Consider the following 11,572-nt stretch of genomic DNA (forward strand, 5'->3'; position numbering starts at 1 on the left):
TGTACATACACACATATACAGTAGTTGCACATATTTGGCTACACTTTGTGTTTCCTTTACATTTTAGCCATTCTAATGGATATTTAGTGGTATTGCATTTCATTTTGCATTTCTCAGATGACTAATGATACCGACCATCTTTTTCATATTTTTTTTTTTCTGGCTATGTATCTTGGTATCAGATATATGTATTGCAAATATCTTCTTTCACTATGTCATTTGTCTTTTCATTCTCTTATTCATACCTTTTGATAGCCAAAAGTTGTTAATTCTAACATGGTCTAATTTATCAACTTTTCCCTTTATGTTATAGCTTCACATTTATCGTTTAAGAATTCTTTGCCTAATCCATGGCCCTGAACATGTATGATTTTTATGATTAAATTTTAAAGTTGTAAACCTCTTACTTGAAAGTTAAATATTTCCATGTAGAACTTGGATTTTTCATATTTTTAGAATGTTAGGCCATGGATGTAAGTTTATTTTACACATCTCATGTATACCATTTGTACAAAGTATGTGTTCCTTAAATATTTCCTGAATGAATGAATATAGAGATGCATGAAATGCTCTATTATTTAAACACTAGAAACCAAAACACTGAACTTTAGAACATTTCCTGTCTCATTTTTTGAAAATCAAAGTCTAAGTTTCAGAAAGTGAGAAAAGTATAATTTTCACTTGTCTGCCCATTTTAGTCAGTGTTTCAGCTTAACACAAACATTAAAAGCAAAAATATTTTGGCACTGCTGGGCTCTGATCCACAGCTCTTCTTATTCCTGGGCCCGGGATGAAAACACATTCATGAGGCAGAGAGGAAGACAAGTTCAACTACACAGCTGTATTAAAATTTCTGCTCTCCTGCGCACACCGCATGTCCACTTTCATTTCTTTGGCCAACACAAGTCACATCACTAAGCCTAAGTCAATAGTTGGGAATCTGTAAATACATAATCTTCTTATAGGAAAAGAGAGTGTTAATAATTTTGAATAGTTATGCATGTTACCATTCTGTCTCACGGTAGAGTCAGTAATGTTTTCTTTAAAATGTTTTATGTGTTAATCAAAATATTATGTTTATATTTAAATGTATTCTTTTTTATTTAGTTCATTTAAAGAATTGATTACATGATTTCAGCATTTGGCTTAAAAGAATTTATCTATATCTATGGCAATAATTAATTGTCAAGAATATGTTTCAGTGAACGTGTGCATTTTTAATTTTGTCATAGATTTTGCACAAAAGACATTCATTATTTATTTTGGCAATGTAAAGAGAAAAATGAGAAGATTAAATTATTTGGAAAATGCTGTGGGAAAGTCTCACATACACCATCAAATCCAATTGCCTTTTTTTATACTATAGCTTCCCTTCTTAAGAAATTTTCCTTGATCTGTGTAAAATATTATATTTTAGTTGCACTAGCAGTGTATTTTCTCATATAAGCATAAAACTTGAAAATTAAATAATATATTTTAAAAAAACACATGAACTTGCATATTTCTTAAATAGTGCATAATTTTTATGAGATTCCCACGTATATCTTGTCTAAATATTCCTGTAATTCTTACTGATTTATTTTCATTCATCAGATTTCTCTTGAATTAAAGACAAGTAGTTGTCTTCCCAGATTGAGCAATTATTGATATCTTCCAACACCCAATTCCTTGTTTTTATTCTCCTCTCTACTGCCACATAGATGACTCCAACACACTGGTAGAGAGTTTTGCTCTCTTCATGTTCCAAATTATAGCATTTTTGTGAAATAACCTCAAGCTGAGTAATTTTATAGGAATAGGTTTTATTATAATATATGATACCAAATATCACATAAAAAGTGGTGACAGAAAGATAAGATTTCTCAAGTAGAGTTACTCTGAACCATAAGGAGAGAAGCTTAAGAGAAGAAAAGAGTTGGTAGAAATATAATTGTTCTCTGCTCAGGTTGTAGACCAGACTCTACGTCTCTGTTTCTGCTGGTAGATGCTTCCTTTTATCTCCCTGGTCTACCCTAATAATTAATTTATATGTCTCCCATTTCTTTCTCTATCAGATTTTCCTAATTCGTGTTCTGTACCCACCTTCTACTCATTCATTTCCTCAGTCCTTATCACCCAGCAGTCAAGAGTCTGTCCATTCTACTTAACTGAAAAAGATTATGTCATTACCAGCTCCGTAAGTTTTTCTTCAGTTCTAATTATTCTGGACCTATTGGAAGTGTTTACACAGTTAACTAACCTTGCCTCCTTAAAGTTCCCTCCTATCTAGATTTCCATTTTACAATATTATCTTGATCTAACTTTACTCTTGCCCTTGTTTTTTTATTTTCTGAAATGTGGACATTTCCATTAAAGGCTCTTGTTCTTTTTCTACAGTCTATCTCTTAGACATGGCTTTTGATAGGTGATTGCCAATGTATTTTCCTAGCATCGTCTTCTCTTCTAAGATTTAGTTTCTCATTTCCAAATGGCAGGCAGAGTTTTCTGCATCATAAGTTCAGTATGCCTAAAACTAAAGATAATTCCTAACCCCAGATTTCCTTCCTTATCTGACATTTCTATTTCTGTTATTAATACCCCATTTTCCTCAATAATTGGTGAAAAGAATGGACCATTTTGCCCCACACCATCACCTCATATCAATATGTCTTAATGTGCCTTTCCTGGTATGTATAGAGTTTATCCTTTCAATTACTAATTCAGTTACTTGTCTGTCCTTGTCTTATTCTCCCAAAGCACAGCACTCACCTCTTTTCTGTGTAGCTAAGTTACGTCTCCTCCCTACATTTCATCATGAATTTTGTTGCCTTAGTCTCAATTTTGAAAATCCTATTCCTGCTCTCCACTCAAATTTTAATTTCTTCCATTAATTTATGGGATAAGTTTCAAATGGGTGGCTCAATCATTTCAGTGCACTTAATAGGGGAGATAAGAGAGAACAATACATCTAGTAGCAGGAGTCCAAGTGTGCTTGACTACTGAAAAGCAATTTGTTGGGGCAAACAATTCTATTCTGTGGAGTGGAAGAGTTGCCAGGAAGGACCGCATCCTGAATCTGACAGCAAGAACACAACATTCAAGCAGGCCAGAGTAAGAGAAGAAGAGAGTGTGTAACAATGAGAAATAAAAATCACTAGGACAAGTTTGTTGAAAATGACCAAGAGCATAAAACGTAGAAGATGGAGATGCAGAAGTCAAGAAGGCCAGGATAAATTTGATTTGCCTTCTTGGAAAGTCTAAAGCTTGTATCCTAAACTTAACCTTTGCTGTGACTAAAGGAATAGCACTCTAAAAATGACTTAGAACACAGCATTCTTTTTCATCTTTGTCTTCCATACAAACTTCTCAAGCCAGATTGTACAGATGTGGTCTCACCTATTTCTCCAGATTTATCTAACTGTCTCCCTCACAACCAGCCTTCCTCAAACTTTCCATACCTCTAGGACTTTGTACAATTCCCACCAAATCCTTCATATTCTCTGAAAACAAGCTGAAGTACTATATTATCTAAAACTGTCCTCAATTTCTTTTAATCAGGTATTTTGTATACATCCCTATACCATTTATCACATTGCATTACATTTTTTTAATTGTCTTTTTTCTCAACTAGAACTCAATGTCAGTTACGGGCTTATTAGTTTTTCTTCTTTGCTGTGTATCGGAGTACTATTCAACAAATGTTAGTGTTCCATAGTTGTATGTTGAAAAAAAGACAGTCCAATGTTCTCACCAAATGATATCTGCTTTCCTGCCTTCAAATCCTAGCTAAAGTTTTTCTCTTCAGACATGGCTTCTGGTGTAGTTGCTGTCTATTGAACCTGAGTTAACCACCACCCACCTATGTAGGGCTTTTGGTTACCAGCCCAGCCTGAAGGAAGATCTCCTTCCTTTAAATTTTTATTATCCTGCCTGACTGTATTTTTACTCAAATCAGTATTCATTCATTATTCACTATTGTGTTCTTGAGATGTTATTTGATTTTCATATATGGTCTTGAGCTCTTATTTGATTCTCACAGGATAATTTGTTAAGACATATACATTTAATATTTTCAACTAAACTGGAAATTCCTTGAAAACAGAGATTGTGTCTCTTACCAGTTTTAATGCATTAAGCAAAAAGCCTTATACAGGGCAAGAGCTCCACAATATGTGTTGAGTACGTGGGATACTGAGTAGAGTGGAGATGGGGCCATGTAATGGTAGGACTGGAGATGGGGTCATGTAATGGTAGGCGGAAGGCATCATTCATAGGACTGGAGATGGGGCCATGTAATGGTAGGGGGAAGGCATCATTCATAGGACTGGAGATGGGGCCATGTAATGGTAGGGGGAAGGCATCATTCATAGGGCTGGAGATGGGGACATGTAAAGGTAGGGGGGAGGCATCATTCATAGGACTGGAGATGGGGCCATGTAATGGTAGGGGGGTGGCATCATTCATAGGGCTGGAGATGGGGACATGTAATGGTAGGGAGAAGGCATAATTCATAGGGCTGTTGCATATTGCCCCTGCTTCCTAAGCTGTGGAAATTTCTATGAGAAAAGAGCATTGTATATCCTATGATATGCAGGGCTAGTATGTGCTCTGAAGGGTCAGTAAAGATCCCAAAATTCTGAAGGCTGCAAACCATTTGGTTATAGGGTGGTGTTTCAGGAAATTACCTCTATAGGCCACTTCATGGCAGGTCTTTCCAATATTAACTTCTATTACTGAACCGATTCTTTAAACTTCATAAATATTTTAAGCAAGACCCTCTGTGTCTCTTTCACTCTTGTCAAAAACCCATTTATTTTTATGACTCTCTGATAATGTTTTCACATTGATACTCTGAGTATCCAATTTTGGGTTGACAATATGTCTTTTTAGGTTGATGAGTTTTGCATAAATTTAAACTTCATTATATATTGATTAGCAGGAATGTGGGCATAAGATTCCAAGTACTGAATGGCATTTAAAATGGGATATATTTAAAACCAAATGGCCTAGACCATGCGAGTATATTGCTGTGTATAATTTCCTGACTGTACTCACTACATCATAAATAATAATGAAAGTAAATGTACATTTATCAGAAAGAATCAACAAAACCCCAGCACTGATTTGCTGATCACACTTGTCTTACCAGGCATTAAGGCCAGCTTTCGAACAAAAGTGCCTGAAGGTTTGATTGTCTTTGCAGCATCACCTGGTAATCAGGAAGAGTATTTTGCACTTCAGTTGAAGAAGGGACGTCTTTATTTTCTTTTTGATCCTCAGGTAAATGAGAAATCATAAATTTTAATATTTTTAAGAATTTAGTAGGTGCCTGGTACTGAGGTAAATGCTTCTGTTTTCACACTGAATCTTCATTCAAACCTTGTAAGGTAAGTACTATTATTATCCCCATTTTGCCAATCAAGAAAATGAAACTTACAAAAGTAATGTGACTTGCCCTCAGCTAAAATAGCGGAGCTAACTTTTAAACCATCATGGTCTGAGTGAGAATCTGTGGGCTTAACAACCAAAATGCCACCTTATAATGAAGATTAAAACTTTTAAATAAATTTAAAGAGATCTATTTTTATTTTTCTTAGTAGCAAAAAATCATGTCCCCTTTTCTTCCTTCCCTGTCTTTCTTTTTTCATTGTTTCACCAGCAAATATTTAAGTGGCTATCGGGTACTATTGTGCTGGGCGTTGCAGACTACCATAGTTTCAAAGTTAAATATGACCATGCCCCTGCAAAGGATACAGTAAAATAATCAATTTAAAATGATTATAAATTGTATCAAAATAAAGATTTAGGATTCTATGTATTATAGGAACATAAAATAAAGAAATAAATTGTTTTCTGAGTTGTCAATTTTCTCTGGAAATGTGATATTTAACTGAGATACAAATCAATGAAGAAAAGTTGGTCAGGACAAGAGTATATGTCTGTATTTGAGGGTATATATTTCAGGTGGGGCAGTACAGGGGAGATTCTGATCTCCACCTGGGAAGGTGCTGAGCATAAAGTTTCCAGGCAAAGTGAGCAGCAAATATTAAGGAAATAGCAAATATTAAGTGCCTGAGGTGGACGAGAACATGGCACATTCAGTACACTGAGATGAATCTCTTATGGCTGGGAACAGAGACAAAGGGAAAGGTGGTAGATTGAAAAGCTGGGTAGAAACCAAGTCATTTAAGACCTGTAAGCAAATGTGAGGATCTGAATTTTTCCTAAGGGCAGTGAGAAAGCACTGAACAGTTGTCTTCACTTGAGTTGAACAAATATCAGTGAGCATTTGATATTAGGTATTGTATCAAGCATGTGAGTAGCTGAGAAATGAGTAAGACTAAGTAAAATATATTAGCTTTCCATTTTCTCAGTTCTTCAACTTAAAACTGATGATCTAAATCACACGTTCTGCTTGACAAATAAATGTTTTATATTTTATTGGTAAAGCAGACACAACGTTCACCCTCTGTATCCAAGTTGCGTCTAGGATCATGGACTGAGTGATCTGACTGAGGATCTCAGCCTCATGAACCCTGGAGATCCATTGACCTTAGAGAGAAAAGGCAGGGCCTATTGTACCAAGTGTATCTGATGACCCTGCCAGACTCAAAAAGCAGGCCAAGGTCCTCCTGCTTTATGAAGCTGGGAGAGCCACACAGTGGCCACTCGAAGGACCAGGGACAGAAAGGCTCCCTCCTCATGACAGGGGTCTGCTAACTCCCTGGCTGGTGCACAGCAGGTCCTCAGACACAAAGATTTCTGAGCGTCCCCTAGTAATGCAGCTTCTTAAAGGATGCCAGCAGGTGGGCAGTGAGTAAGCAAAAGGAAATAGCATCACACCTAAGCAGATCCTGCAGCCAGAGGGAAAGGAAGAAGCAGCAGCTATCGCAGAAGGCAAGACAGATGGCAACTGAAAAAAATAAAAAATAATAAAAAAAAAATCAGCTGAAGTTGATTCAATTACATAATGGAAGATATTATTTTTTATTTGAAAACTTTAAGTAGATTAATTAGAGGAGAGACACTTTGAGCCTCAGATTAGTAGGTCAGAAGATTAAGTTGAAGAAATCTCTCAAAATACATAAAAATGTGACAAAAACAAGAAAGATAGATACTACTACTGTCACTAAGAAGCGAATCAGAAGGAGAACAAAAAGCACATGCTCAAGAAAAAGAGGGATAACATAAAATGATGAAACAAAAAATAGGAGAGAATATCTGATTTAAGAGGGAATTTAGTATAAATCCATTGAAAAGACTCATCAATTTCCTGTCAAGATTAAGCAAAGCTAATACTTCTATGAGACCTCTTTGTGCCAGGCATTATTCTAAGTGGTCTCTCTATACATCAGTTTGTACACTTACATACACACATATGCCTACACACACACCTACACACGGACATAAACTCATTTGAACTTTTCAACAACTCTGTGAGGTAGATACTCTTCATATTCCCATTTTACAGGTGAGGAATCTGGGCCACAGGTAAGTTAATTTTCCCCAAGTGACAACACTAATAAGTGACCAAGCCAGGTTATAAACACAAGCAATCGAGCTCCAAAGACCATGATTTTAGCTACAATGCTATACTGCTTTTCAACATGAAAGAAAGATGGTTGTTGATATCCATAAATTCAGAAAAAAAAATCCGTCTCTGCACCAGGTTGGAAAGAAATATTTCAGTAAGTAATCTAGCCAAAAGGAAAAATAACAGAGTCAGAAATATAAAAAAAAGAAGCATCAGTGAATAATAAATCTAGCAATATTAAGTTATGCCTAAATATTTAATGATAGAGTGACTAGAACTCTGTTTTACAGTGCCAAATAAGAATCTTTGAAATAGAAGAGAAGTATAGCAAGGGCAAGAAAAAAAACGTGAATAATCATTTGTTGCTAAAATTAGTAAGAATTGAAGGAGAGGAAAGATGAGTGAATTAAAAGTTCTGAAGATACCAGCTTAGTGGCGGGGTGTGGGTGGAATAAGGGAATAGATTATACTGACGTTTTGTTTTCGTTAAATAAATAGGGCAAATGTTTGATTTCAAATGTTATAGAAAAATAAGTTACTACTAATAAAAAGTGCTGTTCAGGACATCCAAATTAACAAGGTTAAAAAGGAGAGCAAATGCTAAGTTAAAAAATAAACAAAAATCAGAAAAAGAAAGGGGAGAGGAGAGTACAGTAAAATAGAAGACTGTCAATGAGAAAGAAAAATCTGGCTCTGCTTTTTCCCCTTCAACCTGTTAGTATCTGGAGATATTTAAGAAGAAGCCAGATGGAAAAAAAACTAATCACAGGACCACTTGTTTATAGAGCTTTAAAGTATACAAAGTGAGTTCCTGTTAATGATCTCATTTCATTCTTGAAGTAGCCCCTTGAGGTTGATTTTGTTTTCATCCCTGCTTTAGATGAAGTGGCTTAACTACAGTCATAGAGTGGTTTAGGGATAGAACTAGCACTGAATTCAATTATTTGAATAGCACTGAATTATTTTATTCAATGAAACTTTGCTAAGAATTTATTGGACTTCACAGTTATGCACTGGGAACACAGAAATGAACAGAATGACACTCATTGGAATTCTGGCCATTGGTTGTTCATCACAGATTTTGAGTATTTATAGCCACCCCCCTACCAAACATGGGACAGTCATTGGAGAATTAATCCAAAAATGATTTCCCCAAGTCTGAAGCATGACTGCCGTCTCTTTTGACATGTGGTGTTGCTATTTCTAAAGGATGCGATACCTTAAGACTCTGTAGGATAGGAGGGTAAAGGGGTCAAACTGCTTAACGGAGAATGGCTGCCAGGAAACTCATCTGGCAGGTCTAGTTGTTTTCATATCCTTTACGGTGATCACCTGGACAGGCTGGTGCAAAGTGTGGTAATAGAATTCAGGGAAACATTCACAGGGCATTGCCCATCATTTCCGCTCCCTTACCCTTCTCATTCACACAATTGCTTAGAGTACTCGTCACTGCTTAGTTTTCCCAGTTGCTCTGTCCCTACCCTGTATAGCCAAACCCTAAGCTGTCTACATAGTCCGCAGGTGCCAGCCAAGTATTAATAAAATTGTTAAAGCCACTGGGCGTGGTGGCTCATGCCTGTAATCCTAGCACTTTGGGAGGCTGAGGCGGGTGGATCACAAGGTCAGGAGTTCAAGACCAGCCTGGCTAAGATGGTGAAACCCTGTTTCTACTAAAAATACAAAACTTAGCTGGGCGTGGTGGCAGGTGCCTGTAATCCCCGCTACTCGGGAGACTGAGGCAGAGAATTGCTTGAACCCGGGAGGCAGAGGTTACAGTGAGCCGAGACTGAGCCACTGCACTTCAACCTGGGTGACAGAGCGAGACCCTGTCTCAAAAAAAAAAAAAAAAAAAAAAAATTGTTAAAGCCAACTTGGGGGCTAAAGGGAGTGAGGTAGGTTTAATGATGTCTAGTAAGTAAATTTTTATCTGAAATAATCTCTCTCCATAAGGTAAAACTGCTTGAGTTTTCAGGAAAGTGACAATTATTTTTTAAAATACAAGATATGGGTTGAGCAGGATGGCCTTAGGATCTAGCTGAGAAAATGTAATCAGATGCATTACACTATGTGCTCACGGGCCATGAGGCTATCTATATATGAAACAACGAGCTCATGCTAGCAAGGACTGTGTCCTTCCTTACTTCCAATGAATTTATACTCTAAAACAGGTACTAAACATATTTTCTAAATTTATAATGAAAGCCCCACTCATTTTTAGACAAAGAAGTGTTAAAACTGAGGCATGGTGAAAATTTTGAATACTCTTCTCTTATTTGCTCTCTTTTTCCAAAGTCATATCAATGCAGCTTCTTGTATGAAGTTAGAGCTACTCTGGGTTTTAAAAAGTATAGAAGTTTATTTCATATGCCTTCTATTGGCATTACATTTATTTATATTTTAAATACTTTGGGTACCACTTTAAGTCAGTTTTTCTCCTTTAATCTTTAAATGAGGATGAGATTATCTAGTGAATACTTTTTATACTCATCACACAAGTAATTATGTACTTAGTGTGTCTGTCTCATCAGACTGTATGATCCAGTGAGGGCAAAGTCTATGAATCTTTTGCCCACAGGTACTTCCTCAGGACTTAGAACAGTCTTTGGAACATAGTAGATGCTCAGTAAATAAATGACCGTTGACATATTACCTGGCTGATTGACTCAATAACTGTTGGTATGATACTACTACTCATAACTGAAGAAAATTATCCATTTTTCTGGTTTACAATGTCTAGCTTTGTAATGATTACACAGATATTTTGTGTTGTTTGTTTTTTTTTTTTTTATTTTGAAAAAATTAGAGAAAAAGTCTTGCTGTTTTGCTCAGGTTGGTCTCGAACTCCTGGCCTCAAGCAATCCTCCCACCTTGGCCTCTCAAAGTGCTAGGATTACAGACATGAGGCACCATGCCCAGCCTTGTTCAAATTTATCTGTTTTTCAAATAATTTGATTTTTATCAGGAAAAAACAAGATGCTTATTTTTAAATTGTTTTTACTGAATTCATTCAAAATAGCCAAATTTTGAATTATGAAGAGAATTTCAAGGAATTTTAAAGTAGTTATCTAGCACATATTTATAAAATAACTTGAAGTCATTGTGTACTTTGCTCTTTTTAAAATATCTTAATAAAATTGAGTATTAAATTCCTTACATAACAATTTAATACAACGTAGAGGCTATAGATATAAAAATGTATTTGGTTTGTGATCCAACTATCCAAAGTATTCTATTGAATAAATGTTTAGGGAAAGGGAGATTCTTCATAGTACATAAAATTGGAAATGTATTTGTATATTACAAACTGGGCACTTGCCATTGTTAAAAGATACAATAAAGAAAAGTTAACTACAACTTTTAATTACAGTTTTTATTGTTATCTCCAACAATTTTCTATAATTTTCCCATTCTTCACTTAATTAAATTCAATTTTGAATATACTTGATCAGATAATATTTTAGTGACCAGTAATGATCTATGTTTATCCCTTAAATATTCTATGTTCAGTGACATTAACAGGAAATTCGCATCATATTCTGGGCTTACTTGGAAGGAAGCTGTGAAAATGAAAGCTTTAAAACAATTCTGAATAGCATCTATTGAATGTGTCTGATATGTTCCAAATAGAAAGAACAACATGCATAATATGACACCAGAAGTCATCACAGAATTGTTCTTTCAACATTGATGGGGGGAAGTAATCTTAAAATAATCTTCAAAAAATGATATTCTAAATTGCTGTAAGTATAAAGTGAGTTTGTCATGCTAAGGCTGTAGGTAATGTACTTGAATTTGTCTCCAATAAATGTGATTTCTGATGTAGAGAACTATTAATGCTTCAGATTGTTGCCAAACAAAATATGAAGAACCACTTACTCAGACACCTGATCTTTAGAATGCAGCATCGTTTGTAACAATTTTAACGCTAACTAAGTACACTTTGATGAGACAGCATTTAATAAAATGCTCATTAATTTCATCATTAGCAAGGGTATGCTAAGAAGTAAGCCAGTTTCTTATGTCACGCCCAATTAGCATCCCATGCTAGTAATCCCATTA

At 35.6% G+C, this 11,572-nt stretch overlaps 1 protein-coding gene and 1 long non-coding RNA gene across 2 annotated transcripts in view; one reads left to right on the forward strand and one right to left on the reverse strand.

The window, feature by feature from the left end:
• USH2A (usherin) overlaps window positions 1-11,572 on the forward strand; it is a 798,713-nt gene that overhangs the window by 320,133 nt on the left and 467,008 nt on the right. The window contains exon 21 of the mRNA XM_016938662.4: window positions 5,129-5,259. Coding sequence (XP_016794151.3) covers window positions 5,129-5,259 — 131 coding nt within the window. The remainder of the gene's footprint in view (window positions 1-5,128; window positions 5,260-11,572) is intronic.
• Window positions 1-11,572, reverse strand: part of LOC104004717 (uncharacterized) — a 55,182-nt gene that overhangs the window by 25,349 nt on the left and 18,261 nt on the right. The gene's annotated exons all lie outside the window — the stretch shown is intronic.

This window comes from Pan troglodytes, chromosome 1 (assembly GCF_028858775.2).
Source record: "Pan troglodytes isolate AG18354 chromosome 1, NHGRI_mPanTro3-v2.0_pri, whole genome shotgun sequence".
In the NCBI taxonomy this organism is placed as follows: Eukaryota; Metazoa; Chordata; class Mammalia; order Primates; family Hominidae; genus Pan; species Pan troglodytes.